This window comes from Perissodus microlepis, chromosome 14 (assembly GCF_051167445.1).
Source record: "Perissodus microlepis isolate ML-2025 ecotype Zambia chromosome 14, ASM5116744v1, whole genome shotgun sequence".
NCBI classification, from domain to species: domain Eukaryota; kingdom Metazoa; phylum Chordata; class Actinopteri; order Cichliformes; family Cichlidae; genus Perissodus; species Perissodus microlepis.
Genome location: NC_140474.1, coordinates 22,268,904 through 22,293,061, shown reverse-complemented (window position 1 = coordinate 22,293,061; position 24,158 = coordinate 22,268,904). Strand labels below are relative to the sequence as shown.

Genomic DNA, 24,158 nt, shown 5'->3' with positions numbered 1-24,158 from the left:
GTCTACATTTGCCCTGGCTTGTGAAATACTGGACAGGAGCTAGAGCTAGCAGTTACTTGAAGCGATTGTTGCTCTGCAACATTGAATTTTGCAGATAAAAGGGGAAGATATTTGAAGACTGAACAGTATTAGATTATAACGTTGTTCCTTTTCTTTGGAACTGATGAACAGCAGCTTATTTTTATGAGTTTTAGTTTTTGGACCAGTGATTTGACAGACTAGACATTTAACATTAGTCTGTTTGCAGCATTGGACCAGTTTGTCCGTCTCCTACGCACTTGTTGGATTAAATATATGTGCAGTGTATTTCTGTTCTGGACTGTTGCCTTGGACATTAACATTTTGCAGATATCTTTTTTTTTTTTCCTCTGCATTTACAGTCTTTTTTTTTTTTTCTTTTTATGGCAGACGCAAATTATTATTGTTAAGGAAGTGAAACAAAGTACCGCAACTCTGCTAACATACTTACTTTATCTGCTTTGATTAGAAAATCCCTGAACTTCTTCCCAGTGTGTGCGTCCTCACCCCTGTGATCCAAACAGTGACTTTTCAACAAATTCTAAAATGTGTGGCCCCCTTCAAACAAGTAACATCTAGTAAATGTCTAAAGTTAGAGCTATTGGACAGTGACACATAGTGTATATCTGCTTCTGTACACAGAGGATTTTAAATCAATCAGCATGTAATTGAAGTGCATTCTTTGTTTTTTAGGATTTTTTTTTTTTACATGGTCTCCTATCCAGACCTTCCTATGGTTGGAAACGTGTTTGAACATTTGACCGAGAGTTTACTGATCTACAGGGTTGAGATGGGTGTACTTCATGTTTCAGGAAGAAATGCTGGCTGTGTGTACATTTCTCATATATGCAAAATTACTTAAACTGAATCTTGTGTATGGAATTTGTTTTTTTTATGATAAAAGTAGTAATGTGGCCTTGAATTATTTTTCCCACTCATGCTATTGGCAGGCTGGTAATATAGCTGCATTTTAAAATGCTTACTCGGCTTGTGTGAAATGCCAGAGACTTAACTGGATCTGCTCAGGAATGTGACAAGTGACTGAGGTGTTATGTCCAGTGAAGATGGAGGCAAGGAGAGCGGAGCATGTTAGGTTGGAGTTTACAGGAAAAGGGTTTTTTTGTTTTGTTTTTTTTCTGCCTGTATTGATCTGTGGTAGCAGAAGGAAATTAAGCAGCATCCTGCAGTGTTGGCATGTTTAATTGCAGCATACTGTGTCAAGCTGCCATGTCTAATTAAATGTATCATTTAATTGTTTCTTGCAGAGCCTGACCAATGTCTAGGAAGTAAATAAATCTGAGATCTGTTGAATACATTTGGTGACACAATATGCGATATATCCAAAGCATAAAAAAACAAAAAACAGACTATTAAAGTTGTGACATTCCACCATTGGGCAGTTGGATTAGCTTTTTTCTTTTTTTTAATCAATCTGTAATGTAAATGTGTACTTAATAGAAGTTGTCATTAACACCAGAAATAATCTGAGCAAATAGAATGAAATCCAGAGCACAGCAGCCAAAAATGTTCCAGGCCTGAGGAGGTGAAGCTGCAGACAGAGGAGCAGAGGAGACAGGCTGCAGGTTTGGTGATCAAAGCAGATTTGGACAAGATGATGAATTTTGACTGTGTTACTTTCACAATAATTATTTAAATGTTTCTTTCTTTTTGTAGCTCGGTCAATTTAAGATGTAGTCTGTGAGCATGTGTAGTTCAGTCTGTCTCACAGTGTGCACTCTGCTTTTGTACAGTATTTATTTTAATGTCACAAATTATCAAAATTAGTTTTTAACTTGTGTGTTAGTTATTTTGGTACATCTCTTATTTATTAAATTTTTAGGGATTACATTAGATTGTGATCTCAAATATTTGTTTTGTCAAATCTTAATTAAAATTTGACAAATGAAATGAAAATGAACAACTTGAAGAAATTAACATCTTTGCTGTTACTGCTGTTGTTGTTGCAGGATGGGGTCACAATGACCCCTCCTGACAGTTCCAGTTCCACTTATTATCTGTAGTAATTTAGCAGGTCAATATGTGAATCTGAATCCATTTTTTGTACATTTATGGCCATTAAAATATACTGAGATGATCACATATGGAAACATATTGATTAGTATGTGTGTGTGTATATAGCGTGTAATCGACTTAGTTATTTTGCAGCTAGCACAGTTAAATTACATTTGATTAAATCACAATATATAAATAATAACCTGAGCACAAAAGGTGCTCTGAAAGCTGCTTTGTGATACTGGTGTGCAAGTGTTGACAGCTTACACTGTGTCACTGTACAAGGAGACATACTGTATGTGACACAAGGACAGTTTGTCCATGTAGTGTTCCAGCAGACTCCTCCATTACAGAGTTTATTTCACACTGAGCTCCTATAAAAGGAGCAGTAGGCAAATGTATACTGTTATTATTGGGGTTGGCATGATACAGACCTGGCACCATATTTTTGTTGCTGATCAGATATTTATATATATTTATATATTTATTAAGGTCGGCTGCCACTCTGTGACTGCTGGTAGATTTTCTTGGCATCAATCTAGGACTTCAACTGAAAAACCTTTTCGACATAAATAATTGTGATTTATCTTCAGCATTAACATTACAATTTTTTTTTTAACTAACCATAGCCACTACCTTAAGTTAACAGACAGCCTTTGTGGTTAATCGCTAATAAATGTTTTTCAGCATTTTTGTATCTAAAGGTATTGAAAGTGTCAAATGTGGTGACGTGGGCCTGTGGTATGTACTGCTGATCACGTAGCCAGAGGTAAGCTCAGAGTAGCATGCTATAGTTGCCTTTGTAAGTTTAAGACACATTTGCCACAGTTACACAATTTGACTTGTGAATCCACAGGATGACAGGTTTCCATGGGTGAATTTATTTTTATCCATTCTACAAAACTTAACATCCTAGTTCTGTCTGGGCTACACTTACAAATCAGATGCAAATGAAAGTATACACAATAGGCCATTTGCAGTTCTGTATAATAATCACACATCACGTGTTTTCTTCTGTGCAACCCTGTCCACGTGTTGTTGTAGAACAGCTCATGAGTATAAATAGTTACCATCTTGAGTGTGAAACTGTGTAGACTCGATCCAGTCTGGCATATTGAGGCATTGTTGGAGAACACAGAACAGATTGAATCAGCCATATTGGCAGTTAGCAGTCACCCTTACAGTGAAAAGAAGGACAAAAGATCAAAACCTCTGTAACTGCTATAGGTAGCATATTACCCACTGATACCTTGATTGTGCCGTCTTGTTAGATATGATGATGTTCAGTATTTACCTGATTTCCTTGCTTTAAATTTGACTGAGAACCAATTATCTGTCACAAAGTACCAACTGGAAGGAGCTAGCAAATCTCCACAAAAGCTACCACAGTGGATCCGAAATGATGCGGTCAAGGAGTGATTTCACTGTAGACCTTCAACTTTGATTCCAGGGATCTAACAAAAGTAACAGATCAACAGTTTGGGAATTAAAGACCTTTTGAGGTAGTCCATCCAAATTTACAAGCTCTAAAGTTTGCTTTCTTGAGATTCTTTGCTGTTCTTTTTGTGGATTTTTTTTTCACCCCTTATTTATGTCTGCAGTAAGTGTTGGGTTGAGTTAGGTTGATTCATTCCCACTTAACATTCCAAATGCCTTTAACTGCACTCTAATGGGAATATTTACTAAGCTGCAACAAGGGGAAGACACTGAATTCGAGCTGACATTTTGAGTTGTTTTTAAACCATAAAATTCAAAAGAACATTACTGCAGACAGAGGAACAATCCAGTAGGCTTTATTTAATATATTGTTAGCTGCTGCAGTAATAATCCACTGTATTGGCCCTGCTGTGAGCAGTTAAAACTAAAATACTGCTGAAGAAGGAGGTGGGGAAGAGTAACTCATATAAATTTGTTTAGACTTCCTTTTTATTACTTTTATTTTATCCTGTGCAGGGGTTGTTCACAGCCCTTGGCCCCATAAGTAAGTCTATGTGCAGCTTTTTAATTTAAAACAGCAATGTTTTCTCTGCTTTCAGCTGTCTTGGAAAAAGAGCAAAAGGTATATTTTTCCACACCACATACGGTTTGTGCTCCATACCTGACTTTTCCAGATATGAATTCACTGGTGTCGTTTTCTTGAGTGCAATAGAGAATCACAAATATTATTATTTTGACACTATTTAATGTTTTCTTAAGCAGCCTGTATATATATTTTTTGGACAGAGCATAATGTACAGTACCATTTCATAAATGATGAATGCTTTATGTGACTGAAGGGATGTCGATGCTTTGTAGAAGCAGCATATCAACATTGTAGGTAAAAGCTTGTTATGGCATTTGTCTCCACTACTTGCAAAGAGTTTTGTGAACAAAGTGCAAGCGGAGGATTTTCTGGAATGTATCCTTTTAAGGTTTTAACATGAGTGTTTATATGCTGCAGCAATATTTTCCTTGATCCATTTGATCCTTCTATTTTTAGCAGTTAGCTCTGCCACTTCCAAGCTTTTCAAATATTTGCACTTTTTATTCAACATTTCAGAAATGCATTTGATTTAGTTCATTATGCAGTATGGACTGCATCATATATGTTGTCCTTTTAATATGGTCATTTCAGACACAGACACAGCCAAGATTATACATATAAGATAAATAAGCATAACTTAGATTCTAAGTTTGATTACATAACTGGTCTTCCTCAGGAGAATACGCTCTTGTGATTTCCTAAAGAGTCAAACAACTTAGCACTCTACTTGGAAATGTTGTCATAATAAAGCCTGGAGAAGTGTTGGAGTGCTTTTCAATCACTCTGTTTCCCAGAGCTGCTTTGAATTTTCATAGATTTCCGTTGGCCCGCTGTTGGTCTGTGTCATGTGTTCTTTTGCCCGGATAAAAAGCCAGCTGTGCAGAATGGTAATGTGACGTTACGAGGGCAGGTCAAGTCATCTTTGACTGAATGAGCTCTGCTGCTGAGTGAGCTGGGAAACAGGAAGACAGACTAACAGACCCAACAAGATGATCTTTTTAAGAATTTTCTTCTTGACTTGTGGTTGTCTTGTTTGATTCCTTGTGTGCCATATTCATATTCATTCAGTATTAGTAGTAAAGACTTTGTGCATCATAGCAGCTCTCTCAGGTTCATCCAAAGAAAAGGAGAAGGTGGAGCATTTAATGAGAGGGAGGGGGAGGCCAGGCCAAACAATGGCTCCTCTCAAGAGCAAGGTCGGCTCTCCCAGGTGTCTCCAGGTAGTCATTAAGGGCCATGGGAACCCGGGCCAGACCTGCCTGTCACACACAGCTCTTCCTCCCACAGAGATCAGTGTAACCTCTTTGTAACCACGCTGAGCTGTTATCTGAATGTTAGGAAGGATCCAGGTAAATGTTTGTTATTTTGCAGTGGAAGCTAAGCAGTAGTTGTTTTTCAGAAAATAACTGAGTGTTTTTGAGAGACTTATTTATTCATTATTATTGTAGGGTTTTTTTGTTAGTGAAATAACATGCGTTCCATCAGGAATTTCATAAGAGTCTGAATATGATCTGCATGCTGAAATTTAAGGAAGCTCTTAAAACTAGCTTGAGGTCAAAGTTTGGCATTTAGATGCTGTGTTTAACATCATTTTAAGCTGAAAAGCTTATTCATGATCCACAAACCTTTAGCTCCAGCTTTTGGAAAGCTTTGAATATTTAAAAAAAAAAGAACGAAAAAAACCCCCAACCCACCCACACACCTTGAAAATGAGAGCTGATAAAAGCAGGTCAGGCATACTGCCTTACATCAGCTGGTTGAGGTGATAATGATCTGATCCTCAGCACTCAGCAGTGGTGCATTTTAGCTGCTTAGGCTATTTAACCAAGTGACTTTATCTTAACACTACAACCCACATAAAGCTCACAAGTTTTTTTTTTTATACTTATGTTTTTTGATGTTTAGGCCAAAAGCAAGGATACATTCATCTGTTTTGTTTTGTTTTTGTCTATTCTTTCATTTTTTTTAAAGATTAATTATTGTTATAAAATATTCATAACTGGTTTCTGGGAACTCAAAGTGGCTCTTCAAATATACAGGGAGTGCAGAATTATTAGGCAAGTTGTATTTTTGAGGAATAATTTTATTATTGAACAACAACCATGTTCTCAATGAACCCAAAAAACTCATTAATATCAAAGCTGAATGTTTTTGGAAGTAGTTTTTAGTTTGTTTTCTAGTTTTAGCTATTTTAGGGGGATATCTGTGTGTGCAGGTGACTATTACTGTGCATAATTATTAGGCAACTTAACAAAAAACAAATATATACCCATTTCAATTATTTATTTTCACCAGTGACACCAATATAACATCTCCACATTCACAAATATACATTTCTGACATTCAAAAACAAAACAAAAACAAATCAGCGACCAATATAGCCACCTTTCTTTGCAAGGACACTCAAAAGCCTGCCATCCATGGATTCTGTCAGTGTTTTGATCTGTTCACCATCAACATTGCGTGCAGCAGCAACCACAGCCTCCCAGACACTGTTCAGAGAGGTGTACTGTTTTCCCTCCTCGTAAATCTCACATTTGATGATGGACCACAGGTTCTCAATGGGGTTCAGATCAGGTGAACAAGGAGGCCATGTCATTAGTTTTTTTTCTTTTATACCCTTTCTTGCCAGCCACGCTGTGGAGTACTTGGACGTGGGTGATGGAGCATTGTCCTGCATGAAAATCATGTTTTTCTTGAAGGATGCAGACTTCTTCCTGTACCACTGCTTGAAGAAGGTGTCTTCCAGAAGCTGGCAGTAGGACTGGGAGTTGAGCTTGACTCCATCCTCAACCCGAAAAGGCCCCACAAGCTCATCTTTGATGATACCAGCCCAAACCAGTACTCCACCTCCACCTTGCTGGCGTCTGAGTCGGACTGGAGCTCTCTGCCCTTTACCAATCCAGCCACGGGCCCATCCATCTGGCCCATCAAGACTCACTCTCATTTAATCAGTCCATAAAACCTTAGAAAAACCAGTCTTGAGATATTTCTTGGCCCAGTCTTGACGTTTCAGCTTGTGTGTCTTGTTCAGTGGTGGTCGTCTTTCAGCCTTTCTTACCTTGGCCATGTCTCTGAGTATTGCACACCTTGTGCTTTTGGGCACTCCAGTGATGTTGCAGCTCTGAAATATGGCCAAACTGGTGGCAAGTGGCATCTTGGCAGCTGCACGCTTGACTTTTCTCAGTTCATGGGCAGTTATTTTGCGCCTTGGTTTTTCCACACGCTTCTTGCGACCCTGTTGACTATTTTGAATGAAACGCTTGATTGTTCGATGATCACGCTTCAGAAGCTTTGCAATTTTGAGACTGCTGCATCCCTCTGCAAGATATCTCACTATTTTTGACTTTTCTGAGCCTGTCAAGTCCTTCTTTTGACCCATTTTGCCAAAGGAAAGGAAGTTGCCTAATAATTATGCACACCTGATATAGGGTGTTGATGTCATTAGACCACACCCCTTCTCATTACAGAGATGCACATCACCTAATATGCTTAATTGGTAGTAGGCTTTCGAGCCTATACAGCTTGGAGTAGGACAACATGCATGAAGAGGATGATGTGGACAAAATACTCATTTGCCTAATAATTCTGCATTCCCTGTAAATTTACTTACAGAAGATAAACAAATACAACAAATAAAGAAGCTTAAACTAGTAAAAACAGTTTTCTTTTATTAATCAGTTATTTCATTAGTTGGATATAATTTTTATACATGCCTGATTCTATAAGCAACATCTTTAAACTTCATGCAGATATTTGGCTGACCGTCTCAGACTTCCTATAGACTCACCACACATGTACATTTACTACAGTTGCACTACAGTTACAGACACTTGTTTCTGACCCAGGAGCAGGTTTGAAAAGTCGATTTTCTTAGTAAATGTGTATCATGCAATTGGTCCAGATTACACAAAACTCTGACTTTTTATATAACTGTGATCAAACGGTGTGTATGATTTCCACAAAACTCACTGCATGTCACTGGTATCAAATCATTTAAAGTCCCATTACTCTTTAGCCCACAGGGTTTATTCAATCAGCTTTGTGTGCGTTACCTAAGGGTTTGTGAGCAATCATTGCTGATGCTTAGTTCATCAGGGCGCAATGAGCTTTTCTTAAAGCAATCTTCTTTGCTTTAAGAAAAGGTCAGAAGGTTTTTGTCTGGATAATAGCACAACTGTAGATGTATTTAAAGTTTGCTGAGAACGATGGAAATGCCTGTGTGCTCATCACCTCTTATGCATGTCCTCAGGGTCTCTTTCTGTCTCTGTGAAGATTTAGCCCATTTAATATTTGCCATAGTGCCAAAGTGCATGGAGAGGAGGACAGTAATTAGTCAGCTTGCATACAAACTTTATTAAAAGCTGTTCCTTGCTAATGAGCAAAGTGTATAAGGGAATACTCGGGTCAGTTCGGTGCCATGTGCTCAGGTAAGTTTAGGAAAAGTTAACTTGTTATGAACTCTGCTGGTCTCTCCTGTGGTACTTAAATTGTGACTGTCTATCCAATAATTTATACAGAGTGTCTCTATTATTGTGTGTAGAATTCAGCAGATTGTTTGTAATTCAGTTGTTTTTATTATTGTCAAAAGGACTTTTCAAGTCATCTTTTCAAGTCTGTTATAATTAAATATGGAGGAGCCACATAAATAATTGTTTGTGTGTCTGTGTGTGCAGTGGGAGCTTCTGTGGTCCCTGATCCTCCTCCTTACCTTCTGTCTCCTGCTTGTCTGGTTCTACTTCTGGTGGGAGGCACATAATGACTACAGCGAGTTCAACTGGTGAGTACAAAAGTGCCCCTGTGTGTTGTCAGAGGCTGCCAGCATATAGTTTTGGCTGTAAACACATTCAAGCCTTACTTGTTGGCTTGTTGTCTTTGTAAACTGTCAGTTTAACCTGTTTTCTGCCAGAAGCCTCAATTATACTTCCAGCACCTTCGATCAGCTATGGTCCGCTCGGATCTGACTGACGTACATTTCACAATCAGTGAAAAGCAGTGAGCGCAAGGGTCTGTAGGGACATCTGCCTGCTTGTTTTTGTTTTGTTTTGTTTTTTGTTTGGGGTTTTGTTTGGGTTTTTTTTAGCATTTTGTGACTATGCGGTCTTGTCTGCGAATAATTTATTCTACAATGCACCAACTACACATGCACCAAAGGCCACGAACTTCAAAGAAGTCAAATAGGAACGACCACTCGACTCTTCAGCTGTCCGTGTCTGCAGCGGAGTATAATCAAGGCATTATTAATCTGAACAGAGACCACCCAACCCTGTGCAGATTACACCATTACGTCACAGAGGTCCTCACCCATCAACTTCCTGTTTTGTACACCACTCAGTCCTGGGCCACATTTAATCGAACAAATGTATATTTGACAATATACATTTGTATTTGTTAACCCACTACTGTTTTTTGGGACAACCACTTACAGCTTCTCACAGAGCAGACACTACGGTTTAATCCTAGACTAAAAGAAAAATTCAGTGAAGGCCTCCTGTGTTTATGGTTGAGGAATGGGTTTAATCAATGTCTGTGGAAACTGAGCCTTTTAAGATACTAAATGCAAGGCAATGTTAACTGATTAGCGACACTGATGTTTCCATTTTAGTGCAAAATCTCTAAAGAGCATGCAGACATCACATGATTTCAGATGAAAACTTTCCCCTCCCTCTCCTCTCTCTGTTCTCCTCTCAGGGATCTCTGCAACAATGTCACCGTTTCCTCTTATTATCATCCGTTGCTTCCATTACCTTTCCTCGTTTCTTCACCTCTGTAGTTTTCAGTGATTTCCCAGCTCTTTTTTTCATTTAAGGCCCAGCTTTTGATTCACAATAAGTAACAAAGCTAACTTAAAATGGGCCTAAAGGCCTCAGACTAGTTTTGGGTAGATTTTTTTTATTATTTTTTTCCCCACTCATGGTCCTTTGCAGTTTAACTGAAAGCAAATATCCCTAAAATGACCATCTTAGGTGCACAGCTCACCCATTTCCTGTTTAGATCGAGTTTGCGAGGGGCAGCCAGACAGTAGAAAGTTATATGAAAGGGAGCTAAAACGGGCTGTTCCAGACAGTGGTTGAACTGAGTGGCTGCACCAAGCCCAGGGCAGGATAAATAAGAATTATTTTTGAGTCATGCAAAACAACCCTAGTAGTATCCAAGAATATATGGAGCTGTAGTAGACTACAATGCCCCCTGTTTACCTTTTCCTTTGGCTATGTTTGCCATCCTCTTTGGAGCTCTGCAGACAGTCCAGTTTTATCTGCTGTCTAAGTTGTGTGTATTTATCCACATTTACATCTCCAATAGACATTTGCCATCCCTCTTTATAGCAAATGTCCTTCTTTTTACCCTGCTTTTGTGGGATTTCCAGAGATGATCACAGTAATTGCCATCCCTGTCTTTATGACTGAGTGATTTAGCTGCAGGGAGTATCTCTGTCCATGTGTAGCATAAAAAGCATTCACAAAGGGCTGAGGAGCATCTGCACTAAGTGACCCTGCTGTGGCTCTATGCCACTAGAATCATGCACAAGGCTTTGAATGTAAAGGACCTAGCTGTCATTTAAAAATGTGCACACCCACACCCAAAGAAATGCACAGAAACAAATACATTCAGGCACTTCGTCTTTTCTCTGCAGCTGTGGACCTGGTGTTACACCCAGTGTCACTCTTCAGAGGATTAAAACTCAGAGTAGCATGCGTATATTTTTATGTGTCTATATATAGCTATATGTAGTTGCATGTTATAGTAAAGCATCCCATAAGACAGAAGCCAGTCCTCAATAATTTGTCCAACCATCCATTAATAATGTTACATAATCTATTTTTGTCAGATTTTCCCTGTGGCACAAAAACAGTGTCTGTGGTCACTGTGCAGAGTCTGTGCATTATTGTTGCTAACACAAAGCTTGAGAGCACTTTATTGATGTCTGATTGACAGGCAGACATCAATAGACCTTTAGTAAACCAATAGTTTCCATTTTCAGCTTTCTACATCAATGTCATGTTTCAACTGTAGATTGCATCATTTTGTCTCTTTGTACAAGTCTGTTTCTTTGTGGACTTCTGCAGCTAATCTAACATAATGTTGTTGGTAGTTTGTCAGTCATGTTTGTTTTGTAAGAAAGAAAAATGGCTGATAATAGGTGGGAGAAAATAGGGACACATATATACACTCACACTCTATTCTCACAAGCCTTCACACCCTTTTTTATTAGGTGTGATGAAGACAAGAAATGTTGTTATCCTTGTTTCTGCAGGTTCCTGTACAACCGCTCTGGGGAGTGGAGTGATGGCACTGTTCCCATCCTAGCCACCACCGCTGCTGGCTTCACCTATATTGCTTTTCTAATTGTGAGTCACAGATCGCAATTGCTTCGTTGAAGAGATTTTTAAATTGTCTTCATGTGTTGCCAGATATGGTAACCACTTACATAACAACGGTTAGCAAGTTGAGATCTGTAAGGCAGCAGGCTTGTTCTGAACCTTGTTCTTGTTTCTTTCTGTCTTTCTCTTCAGGTTTTAGCACTTTGCCACGTTGCACTTGGGCAGCAGTTAAATTTGCACTGGCTTCATAAGGTAACATGCCAAATGTGAAGCTGAGCAACTGTTAATGTGTCTGTGTGTGGTTTGTGAAAAATGGGTGGTGGAAGGGGGGCGGGTGAGTTTTACATATGTATTTTTAACTCTGTTATGTGTTTACTTAGTGTTTGTGTGTGTCGCTGTGTCCAATTGTTGCTGATCAGCTGAACTTCCCAACTTATAGTTTGGAGTTGTCCCAGCAGAGTTGCAAAATCCCAGAAAACAAGCTGTTCGGAAATGCTGTCAGCAAATCAAATACAGTTACCAAACACTGTTTGAGATGTGAAAGAGCTGCGAGCTACTCTGGGTTATTCTGGTGCATATGTGTGTCTAAACAAACAACCTCTTTTGGTGTCTCTCCCTCTTTCTCCACACAGATAGGAGTTACTGCTGCCTTGCTCACCACCATCATTGGGGTCATATCTGTCAATCAAACATGGGCGCAAGAGTGGGATGTCATCCCCATCTCCCTGCAGGTCAGCAGACTTAAATCACCCTAAACTACTTTGATCACAGCCATCAGACATCACAGCTGGTGCTTAGGTTCCGTACTAAAGTGAGTGTTGTGATCCACAGGCGAGAGGCACCGTGTTATTTTCACACAACAACCAACACTTTGACCAGAGGTTGTCGGCCTTGATATAATAATGGCTCAGTAATGGAGCTATAATCAGTTTTCTTTCACAGAGACAGCCAGGGTGGACTGAAGTGTCTCTCCTTTGTAGTGCTGTGGAGGTTTGCACATGCCCATTTAAACTGGTGTAATTCCTACACTACACATCAGTGTCTACAGCAATCGGTCCATCTTATACATCCATATACAGCTTTTTTTTTTTTTTTTTTTAATGTCCCTTTAAAATAATCGTTGTGTGCCTGCTGTAGCAGTTGATACTCTGCTGGTTGCCATTTGGAGGAATGTGTAATCATGTAAACTGTCTATGCGGTACTACAGCGACTACAGTGTCTCTAAAATTAAATTACATCAGAGAAGTTTAAATAACCTTATAGTTAGTGTGTCCGTTTGGGATTGTTGCACCACCAGAAATGTGTGATTGAAGTGGATACATGATTTCACTCCAACTGTGGCCATTAAAATTAAATGCCAGTACAAATTACAGCTATTATCTCTAAATAGTGTTGCCAGTGCTTCAACTCCAGATAATATCTGTAATTCCATGTCTCTGTCTTCTTTGTCTTTGTTTCTCTCCTCCTCTACTCAATCGTTAACTCTCTCTAACCTTTTCTGTCTACATACCCCGCATTCCTCTCTGTTTCACACCTCTGTCCAGGCTACAGGCCCGTTCCTGCACATCGGGGCTCTCGCCGCAGTCACGGCACTATCTTGGATTGTGGCTGGACAGGTCACCCGTGCAGAAAAAATGAGTATGTGTGCTTCTGTAACACAACATTCAAGTCCATTCTTACCTGACGTTACCATCATCCACAGATCAAACACACACATACACAGGAGGAGTTGTGAATGATTAACACTATGTAGACAAGAGGCCAAGACCTCCACCCAGGGTGTCCAAGATAACGAACATTCCTCCGGTCTCATGTGATGTTTTCCACCCAGGACACTTTGAATTGTTTGTCCTTGATTTCAGGACTCTTTGTGGGGATCGTTAGCTCTGAATGTGTGCTCTGTCCTCACTCTCACTGCCACTGGTGTCTGTAAAGCAGACACCTAAAAAGAACTTGAAAGTCTTTGTGATTTATGATTTTGAGATTTTGAACAAGGGGGAGCCACAGTGTTGGCTACCAAAAAACTGATGCATTAATGGTATGTCATTAACTGCTAATTACTTACAAGTTATTGTTTTTTCAAAGATAAATGTGTCTTTAGTGATAAAACCTGATACATCTAAATGATCATTGCTCAAGAGAATTTGCCCTTGTCTCTTTGAAAGATGGAAAATAACTTGCCTGACTGTTTAGTTGTTGGCTTCATTTTTTACGTTTATGTTTGTGGGTTTTTTTTTTTTTATATATATATACTTGATGAGGTGAAAAGGTCTTGGCAAAATTTCTCTTATTCAGTGCAGAACAGCAACTGAATATCAAAGAGGGTATGAGTGTGTGTGCGAGTGAGAGGGTGGATGAGGGTTGTGTGAGTCTCCTGTGTGTAACAAGAGTTGGCTACTGAACCCCGCCCCGGAGCTGACCTTGAAACAAATACATTCCCGTGTGTGGGTGTGTGTGGGTGCCCACTTTCAGCCATCATTACACACTCATACAGAGTTGGACACAGGGTAATCTCTATGGCCCCGATGGATGTGTTGTTGGCCACTGTGTAGTTTTAAGCACCGCTGAACATTCAGATATTTACTGCCTTTGCACAGGTAACCGATTTTGGCACACTCCTAGCACCTAGCATCTTTCACAAACTGTGTATAATGAGCTGTTTGGTGAGCTTTGGAGGTGCTGAATGGTAGATTTTGTGTTACCCATTTCCCCTGTTCCAGTTATTATGCTATGCTCCTATTGGAGTGTTCTTACAGTCATCATCATAAAAGCAAATTTCCCCAAAGTCAAACTAGACTTCATTATATCACAGCTAATAACTGTAACTATGTTGATGCTGCATATCTTCTTCCAGTGTTCCAGGTGGTGGTGGTTTTGCTGTATGTCAGTGTGTTACTAGCACTCTACATGGTGCCCCTACATATCACCTCTCCCTGCATCATGGACCCAGCCACCCTCAAACCACGCCCTGCTGTTATTGGCCATCAGGGAGCCCCTATGGTGAGTCAGCTGATGCCCAGCTTCCATTCTGAATGAGAATTTAAAACGAAATAAATAAATAAATTGATGTACATGTTCGTACAGTAACATACAGAGTCCTGATATTGGCTTTGCAGCAAGGCTCCCAGAGTCCCAGGAAAAATTGTGCTGCTTTATATTGTTATTTTTTATATTAGTCCCTTGTTTTGTTTTGTTTTTCTCACTTTTCTGAATGAAAAACAAAAGGACTGTGTCAGCATATTAACTTGTGTGCAACTGAAAAATAGAAAAACTATGTGAGCTGGGAGCGCTCCATACCTACATTTTCTTCTGGACTGCGGTGTAACCCAGCCAAAGACAAAGTGTTGTTTGTAGTTTTTTTTTTTTAAGCACCAGCTAGACTCTTACTTGGAGCTGGAATGGTTAGCCACATTAACATATGATCTGTAAGATCATTTTTGCATGATTGATTTATGTGCTTGGGTTAATGCCATTGCTTCTTAAAATCACCTGCAGACAAATTTAAGCCCTTGGCAAAACGTACTGTTGAGTATTACACAACTGTTAGAAGGAACGAGAAGATGGTTATTCAGAACAGTTAGTCAAGCACACACTCAAAAACACACCCAGATTTTTGTGCTATTTGTGCAAGGCAATCGATTCTCACTGTGGAATCTAAATTTAGGAGTGGCTGTGGAAGGCTGTGAGACTCCCACTGGGAAACAGTGATCACATCACTGGACTCTTTGTCCCAGAATCACTCTGTATTGATTATAGCATCATTCCTTTCCTGTGGTTCCCAGGCAAGTAGCTTTACTCACAGGCTTTCATAGGATGATACTATTCTAGTAAGTGATGGTATGGTATTGATCATACCCTCGACCAGAAGAGTTAAAGGGCAAGCTGCAGCTGTGACTTTTTTCATTACACACAATCCTTTGTGTTCAGAGGACAGAGTGTGTATTATTTTGTGAACAGGACAGAGTGTGAAAGCTTTATAAATACATGTAAAAACTTGTTCTCTGTGTCATTTTCTTATCAAGAGATGTAGCTCCAACTTCAGAAAAGTCAGAAGTTAGGTCATTGTTACGGGGCTATGTGTTAAAAAAATAAATAAATAAAAAAAATTCTGTGCTTGTCCTTTACTGTGAGTGTGTTTGTAGCTTGCTCCAGAAAACACAATTTGGTCCTTCCAGCGAGCGCTGCAGATGAACGTCACTGGGTTGGAGGCTGACGTGGCTGTCAGGTACGCACACACAATCAATACAAGAGAATGATAAAGCAAAGCAAATAAAAGGTTTAGTACCACCACACACACACACACACACACACACACACACACACACACACACACACACACACACACACACACACACACACACACACACACACAGGGTTTCATAGATTATCACAATCACTGGCTTTTCAAAAATTTCTCAATCAGTTCAGGACTAACGTCACACAGAACCACATATCACATTTAGTCCTGCTTGGGATTTTGTTTTTTTGTTTTTTATTATTATTGTGTACTCCAAATACCAAAAGGACAATCTTAGGCATTACGCAATGAACATACCGCTGTTAAGTATAGTAGCAGTCCGTAGTTATCAATTCCTGCATGATTTTACCAACATAATAAATGAAGACGGGCTGAGCTCAGAGAGGCACACTTGGAGGAAGGCAGGAAATTGGGTGGGTGGATACTCCAGTGGCCGTGCTATATGAATAGTGGGTGCCCATGTCTACTCATGCATGTACGGCTATGGAGGATGAGTGATTGTGTGGAGGTGGAGAGTGATGCCAGCCACAAAGTGTGTGTTTGTGTTTTAGAGCCACATTTCATAGTGCAGACTGTTTTAAGACCGTCGCTGCATCCTAATGTGATTAGATGTTTTTGCAGCAATCTTAGTGGTGTGTGTGTGTGTGTGTGTGTGTGTGTGTGTGTGTGTGTGTGTGTGTGTGTGTGTGTGTGTGTGTGTGTGTGTGTGTGTTCACTGTACAGTCCTGAGAGAAGTGAATGGGTGTGTGATGTTCAGGCTACTGACAGGTGGGCTCCTAACGGTGCTGAGTAATTAGACCTGATGACAGCCAGATCCACAAAGAGACTCCACTCCTGAAGCAGACTGGAGACAAATGCTCATGTGTGCACGCATTCATACTATAGAACATGATTTTTATTTATTTATTTTTTTCCCCACACATGATGATGATGATGATGTTTTGGAAACTAACAGTTCAAACACAGACAAACACCCACCTATATGTGTTAGCAGAATATTTGTTAGTCAAATGCTTAGTTTGTTTTTCCGATTAGTATTTGAATGACAAATACAGAGAATGGAAGAGCTTTCTCCTTTTGTCTTTTCCTGGAAATGATCTTGATGTGAGCTCAGTTTTTTTTTTTTTATTCACATATTGGTCAGCAGCAGCATTTTCCTTTTTTGGCACGATTTCAGTTCTTATCTCTTCTCTGCTATTTTTGGAACCTTCATCACTCTCGTACACATCAGCTGCAAATATTAATTACTTCTTAACTCTTTTGTTTGCTAGCATGGATGGTGTTCCTTTCCTGATGCGTGACTTTACCCTGCGAAGGACCACAGACGTAGAGAAGGTTTTTCCAGATAGACAGATGGACGAAGCCTCACTTTTCAATTGGACGGATCTGCAGCAGCTCAACGCTGGACGTTGGTTCCTCAAGGTAGTTCTTGTTTCTAATAAGGACTACATCTGTGAATTTATTTGAAAGCAGTCTTAGCTTTAGCGTGCCGGGATGCACTGATGTGCAACAAAAGCCATTATCCCAGTGAGCCATAAATGCTATACGACATCGCACATTGATCATTCATGATGTCGTTGGCTTTCATCAAAATGTTAACACTCACCAAAGCTTTACTGGGAGCTGCGGTGCGATGAGTGCCATGTTTCACTGTCATCCTCGTACGTGAAACAGCCGTCACTCGAGGACTGCTTTTTCATTAATCTGTCCATGTCTAAAAGTGCAGGTTTGTTGCTTTTAAAATGTTTCCTTCTTTAGCTTAGATCTTATGAGATGAGACCATGATGTGCAAAGACTGAGATGTGGCTGTCTGTATTTGTTTGAATCTTCATTACTTTCCCCTCTTGTGTTTACACTGCATGTGTGCACACTGTGTGGATAGATATTGCATTTCTAAGAAAAGCCGTACCACCACTCCATGTAATTTTAACAATGATTTTTCATCACCTAATCTGTAGTGTATATGTATTCTACAATATATAAAAGGCAGAAATGAAGTGTTTTCAAGTCAAAAAAAGTGAAATGGCATCTTATCATAGATTAAAAGAGTCTTCTTAGGATCTTCTCCAAAGGGAGTAAGCAGTGTAGCGAGAAATGTGGCGTCCTCCAACGATGTACTGAATGATCTTTTGAGTTTTTATGTTGATAAAAGTGTTATAAAGCTGTATTGTAACCTGTATTTTTCTTTCATTTAAACTGTAAACCTGATGATCACTTTTTTTTTTTTTCTTCCTTTTTTTGTGTGTGTGATGTTTCAGGATGACCCCTTCTGGACCGTGCACACGCTGCTTCAACGTGAGAAGGAACGGATCGCCAACCAGACCGTGTGCAGCCTGGAGCAGCTTCTAAAACTAGCCTCATATCACAACAGCACGGTGGTTTTCAGGCTGCGTAGACCTCCTCCCAAGCACCCCTGCTACGACAGCTGGATCAACGATACACTACAAGCTGTGCAGCAATCTGGGGTTCCTCAAAGCCTGGTAGTTATATAGGGATTAAATGGCAGTGTGTGTTTGCTCTTTTTCACTGCGTGATGTCCAGTGTTTCTTTGTTTGCATGCTACATGCAAAACGAATGAGTTCAAATGCAAATCCTATAAAAATAGTTGTGTTGGTGATAGTTTCAAAGCTGTAACTGTTTGACGTACTGTGCCGTGTCCAGGTGATGTGGACGCCTGATGACAATAGAGCCCAGGTGAGACAGCTAGCACCTGATCTGATCCAGACCTCAGTGGTGAAACGGAGCCCTCAAGTTCTGGAGCAGTCCGGCATCAGCAGCCTGCTGCTCAGATACAACCAAGTCAGTAGAGAGGAAATCAGGTAGGAAGACACACAGCCCTGATGTTGTGTTATCAGTCTGCAGCTTCAGCACAAAGATTTATAAGTGCCTGAATGTTTTCCTTTTTTTTTTTTTTTTTTTTTTTTTCTCCCCCTTTTTTCCCAGGAACTTTTCCGAGGCCCACATCAATCTCACCCTCTACACAGTCAACGAGCCCTGGCTGTACTCGGTGCTCTGGTGCAGCGGGGTGTCATCAGTCTCCTCAGAGGCCCCGCATGTCCTCCTAAAGGTGCCTTACCCCATCTGGTTAATGGTAAGGACTCATCACACACAGTATAGTTTTATATAAGTCTTTTGGATTCACATTTTGTTTTTAAGTTAACAAAATGGGGGGTGTCTGACCTTCTATTTGAATGATTTCCTTTTTCCCCCCCACTTGCTCCTTTACTGCATTGAGATTTTTTCAGACCTTTTCTGCTCTCCAAATCTTGTTGCAGACCTGTCTTAAAATATGTGTATTCAGCAGGTGTTTTATTAATTTATAGAAAATCAAAGAGAATGACACATCCCATTTATAAACTGTAAGTTTTAGCCTCTTCTTCCAACCAGCAGGCACCATGTAGATCTCTTACTGTTTAAAATTCTTACTTTTACTCATGTCTGATTGCTGGGGTTTCTCTCTAATATTGAAGGCTCTTTACCTGTTTTTAATTGGTGCCAAACAAATAAAAATTAAATAAAATTGTATTCGGAGCCTCAGTTATAGCAATCGCTGATTAGCTTGGCTCTATCCTGCTTCAATCAGTGGTCCTTAAGATGCTACTACAACTTGAGTGGAGCCCACCTGTATCTTAATTTAATTTGGACCTAATTAAGGGAGCTACTAGATACATGCTTATTGTAAAGGCTGCGAGGGCCCTCTTTAACCTCCCTCTCCTTCAGCTTCATCCTCTCTTTGACTAAATTAGATTTTACTGATTGATATCAAAAGGAGAGCCTAGCTTTGAACTGAACTCCTGTTTGCTGTAGTGTCATTCTTTTCTAGTTCAGTCTTCCTGTTGAAACTTCTCAACATGGGCAGCCTCTCTGCTATCCTTCCACTCGCCCTCATATGTGCAGCGCGCCAAACCGCTCCCCCCATCTGTGGCACCATACGGGAACTCTGCATGACAACATGTGGACATGACCTCCAGCTCACTGCTACGGCTCAGGGACAGTTTAGGCTTTCGTAGCATCTGCGGCGCTGTCTGTTAAACCCAACTGTGAAAAATATCCTCTCAAATATGCTATGAGTTGTCATTAAGACCAACAGAAGGTAACGGGGAAGGAAGTAGAGATTTGCATTTATGTTTGTAGTAAATGATAATGTTGACAGTGTCAGTGTTTGCTTAAAAAAAACTGCTATTTTAGTGGGTTTATTCAGAAAAAAACAGTTCAGCACAATTCAGCTGAAATTAACTGTATTCTTTGGCATATAGCGCCACCCTGTGATGGATCCTGCTGTAAATGACTTCAAGACAAAACTCAGAGCTATCGTGTGTGTGTGTTTGTGTGTGTGTGTGTGTGTGTGTGTGTGTGTGTGTGTGTGTGTGTGTGTGTGCGTGTGCGTGTGCGCGCGTGTGTGTGCGTGTGTGCTTCCAGAGACCAAATGAGTACTGCCTGGCGTGGGTGTCCGCAGACCTCATCTCCTTCGCTGTAGTCATAGGCATATTCATTTTCCAAAAGTAAGTACACACACAGCAGTCAGATCATTAAAGCGAGCTCTTATACAACAGCTAATGTTCCTCTATTTTTCTGCAGGTGTGTTATTCCTCTTTCACACTTAAATACACTCATTACTGCTAATTGACAAACACATTTACTCAGTAGACATCTCCCTGTCTGGAACACATCAGCAGCTCATACATAATGATGCTGTTTTTTAATCAAATGAGAATCCCTTTAAAACCCATTTTGTTTTGTGGCATTATAAGCCGTCATGTGTATTTCTGTTGTGTCCCAGGCGGGAGAAGGGTGAATGTTTTTATATAAATGCGTTTTCTCTTTGCTACGCCCTTCACACTCCCTGCCCTGCGTTTCTGCTGTGTTAAAAGTGCTGTTTGTTTGTTTCTCTGATGACCCCAGAGACAGATGGCCTGTCCTCCTGTCGTCACTGGCACCAAGGGCATTGATTTATTTATTAATCTGTTCCACAATAAGGGTCCAAAATGAGTCTGCTCTGATTATTGGAGCTATTTAATAGCTTCTGCTGGCTTCTAAACTGATCTCTTGTCTCCCGCCTTCTTTTGTCCTTTTTTCTCTTTCCGCCTCTTCCTCGTCCTTTCTCCTCTGCCTGACGTGCATGCTCTTCTTCCTCCTCCTCCTGCTGCATTCTGGCATCTTCTCTCAGCTATCACATGATCAGGTAACTGGGTCGCCTCTCCTGACCCAAAGTCTTCTCTCCTTTCACCACCTTCCTACCTTTCATAATCTTTACCCATCATTCCTTTGTTTGATGCATCGTTGATTTCCTCTTTTTTTTTTTTTTTTTTTTGTTTCTGCTGTTACTATATCATCCATCTCATCCAGATTTTTTCTCTCCACCTTAGTTCCACTTCCTATATTTATTCTCACCTTCTTCTCTGTCTCACCTGAATGGATGTATTGCACTGCTGCTGCTTTCCTCTATGACAGCGACGACTTCTCATCCTCATTCTCCTCTGCTAAACAAATGAAATGTAATCTACCCACACAGCACAAAAAATAGTCCACAGTGAGAGTATAAATGTCTCATCAGTCTTAATAAGTTAACGACTAAATGTCCAAAATGAATTGGAGCTCTCGATTCATCCAGGAAAGGCCTCAGGATTGGCTTTCTGAATCCTGGCTTGTTTGTGTCTCTAAATGCTTCTGTGCATTAGTCACAGTTCATTGTGACTAATGCTTCCAAGTTAATTGAATTGAAATCGGGGCTGTTTTCATTAAAACGAGGATGAAGTTGTGGCAGGCAGGAAATGAAATCAGTGGCCTGTCAGGAACGATAATCTAGCAAAGACAAAACAGTGCTAAACCGCTTGTATAAGAAAATAGTTGATATGTTTTTAATTGTTAACGAAACATTGTTTTTTTTCTATGAGTGACAGTATATTTTAAGAGAACAGTAGAGCAGTGAATATTGACTCATTAATTAAATGATCATTTTGCCAGCAAAATGCACATCTTTAATGAAATACGTTCAAGTGTTTCCAAAGATAAAGGGGTGATGCTTTTACCTTATTACTCACAATTAAACCCGATCAGTACCTATACATACATACATACACACTATGAGAAGTCTGTTGTTTTTTGTTCGTTTGGTTTTTTCCCCCCCAAATTGAACGCCATACTTCATACACATGACCGACATCGGTTGGATGTTGCATCATAGCATGTGAAGTATCAAACAAACAATTCCTGAACATAATTTGTTCCAATCTGTACATTTTAACAGAGTGAGGCATGCACACAGACCAGGTTGCTTATTACAATTTGAAATGTCCAGGCTGTAATCCAGTGCAGCTGTCTTTAGGATGTCCTTGTGTCTCGTGGTGATTTCTGATGCAGCCTGTGCAAACACTGCAGGTATCGGATGAGCGGTATGCGCAGCTACAACCCTGAACAGATCATGCTGAATGCTGCGGTCAGGAGGTCCAGTGGAGACATCAACGTCATGAAGGAGAAACTTATTTTCTCTGGTAAGGCCTGTGCAGTGAAATAAAGAAAAATTGAATTATTTACCAGTCTTTATTTATTTATTTATTTTTCATTAATTTGGGCTCTTGAACCTCCGCAACCTGTTTTTTAGACTTCAGGTGCCCAAATAGCATGCCAGTCCATCCCAGCATGCATCTGAGTGTCTGTAAATCTTCTTGGTCCTCCTCTTCCTCTCTTCCATGTTGAAGGTCAGCCCCAGTAACAGCCTCCCTCCTACATCCTCCGTGTGATGTTCAGCACCTTTTCATCCTTCACAAGCAGTGACTTCTTCCTTTGTTCCCTTCATCCGTTGCATCCCTTGTTACCTTCCACCTCTCTGCCTACTTTGCCCTTTTCCCTCATCATCATACCTGCATCCATCCATCCCTTCACACATCTGTCCTCCCCCAAAAATCCTGCCAGGGGAAAATCATGTCCCAGTCTGTGTAGACAGCCCTTGGTACTGGAGGTCAAAGGTGAGTGATGTAAGTGCCAGCTGTTTGTGGTTCTTTATCATTTTTCCAATCCTTCAGTGTTGTTAACCTGCTGGGGAAAGGTGTTTGTGTAAATGAGATGAGGTCAGAAAGAGCTGGAAATCTATCATTGATACAAATTGTTTTGTTTCTTGTCCTTTGGCGCCCTCCAGAGGTGAGGAACGGAGTTGGCAGTGCCGAGGAGCTCTATGGAGACAGCTACGACTACTACGCCAATCAGGGCATCAGCCAGTGATCTCAGCCTCACAGGATGAAAACAACACTACTCAGCGATCCCGTCATTCCAGTTTATCAGTGTAAAAGTGTCTCTCTGCCTCTGCTGCCCCGATTAACCGGCAGACTGCAGTATCCTTGTGTATACTCTGTAAATAGTACTATTTTTTCCTCCCCCTCACACATACTGTACAATTTCAAAGAGCACTTTGTACTGATTGAATTTTGTCTCCTCCTCCTCTCACTTCCAAATGTTCCTCTGAGTTCCCATGGCCTGTTTCTTTACAGAGATCAACTTTCTTTATTTCTTTTGAGCTAATTTCCCAAAGCAGTTCATTCTTTTAAGCGCCATCAGATATTCTTCAGATGAATTTTATTTTTTATTGTGGCTTTATCGCAGCATGGGGCTAATAGCTTACAGCCCATTGTATCCTGCCTCCTGGCAGCACTATGCTGTAGTTTATAGTAAACTTACCAACAGTAATGTTTATATTTAAATAGAAAAGAAAAAAAAAAACTCAGAAGCTGTTTACAGAAGTCCTGCCTTCTCCTCCAGGTGACAAACTCACATGGTGTATGTAAGAGAATTATTTTGATAGAGGCTCAGAGCCCTGCTGTCCTACCAATGCATGTAACTCTAAGTATCCCTTCTACTGACTCATGTGAGCTGTGCTCCCAGTACAACTGGTTTAAATGGTCCGGGGGGGGGCTTGTGCTCCTGTTTTTATGGTAAATGGTGAATGTACATTTTAATGTGTATTGTGTGTTTTCTGACTGGGTATATAAATGTGTGCAGTGCTGAGTGTGTAATTGTATGTAAAAGGTGACTAATGCGTGAGATGCTCTAGCCCACAAAGGCATCTGAACTTACGTGACAGTTTAGCAATAGTCTGGTCCTATTAGATTTCACTTCCTGTACAGCCTTCGAGTTCAAGTACAGCAGTCAAGTCTTGTGGTATTTCAGTGCAGACGAACAAAATGCATCTAAAGCTTGGTTGCTGGTGTGAAACTGACCGCTGTGAGGAAGATGAAGTGGGCGCCAAATGTGAAAATGAAGCTGCAAGTTAATCTAAGGGATACGACTGGTATCAGAACAGGTCAAGAGATGATTACCTTTTTGTGTTTTCTTATGTTGGGTATTACTGTGCCTCAGAAGCAAATGTTATAAACTCTAAATTAAAGTCTTAAGGAATGAAATAAAACAAAGTGTTTTGGGTTATATTTCCGTTTTCTCTTGCACAGCTTTTGAAATCATGTTTGTCTGGATAAGTGTAAAGCGTGTGGGTTCAATAATTCTCAGAAGGGTGCAGTGTCCTCATTAAGATCTT

The 24,158-nt window shown here is 40.3% G+C and overlaps 1 protein-coding gene across 6 annotated transcripts in view; it reads left to right on the top strand.

The window, feature by feature from the left end:
• gdpd5b (glycerophosphodiester phosphodiesterase domain containing 5b) overlaps positions 1-24,049 on the top strand; it is a 42,007-nt gene extending 17,958 nt beyond the window's left edge. The window contains exons 3-18 of one of the 6 annotated variants that reach the window (XR_014802173.1): positions 8,731-8,834; positions 11,310-11,403; positions 11,569-11,628; positions 12,009-12,107; positions 12,921-13,014; positions 14,231-14,376; positions 15,519-15,601; positions 16,906-17,056; positions 17,893-18,114; positions 18,296-18,453; positions 18,578-18,725; positions 20,054-20,136; positions 20,802-20,816; positions 22,013-22,125; positions 22,333-22,599; positions 22,770-24,049. Coding sequence is in view for 4 of the 6 variants with exons in the window: in XM_084950185.1 (XP_084806311.1) it covers positions 8,731-8,834; positions 11,310-11,403; positions 11,569-11,628; positions 12,009-12,107; positions 12,921-13,014; positions 14,231-14,376; positions 15,519-15,601; positions 16,906-17,056; positions 17,893-18,114; positions 18,296-18,453; positions 18,578-18,725; positions 20,054-20,136; positions 20,802-20,816; positions 22,013-22,125; positions 22,236-22,330 (1,665 nt within the window). In the remaining 2 variants the exon portion in view is untranslated. Of the gene's footprint in view, positions 1-8,730; positions 8,835-11,309; positions 11,404-11,568; positions 11,629-12,008; positions 12,108-12,920; positions 13,015-14,230; positions 14,377-15,518; positions 15,602-16,905; positions 17,057-17,892; positions 18,115-18,295; positions 18,454-18,577; positions 18,726-20,053; positions 20,137-20,801; positions 20,817-22,012; positions 22,126-22,235; positions 22,609-22,769 lie in introns of those variants that run through there. The other 5 variants (XR_014802174.1, XM_084950186.1, XM_084950185.1 and 2 more) reach the window with 5 other exon arrangements.
• Positions 24,050-24,158: the final 109 nt, after the last annotated feature.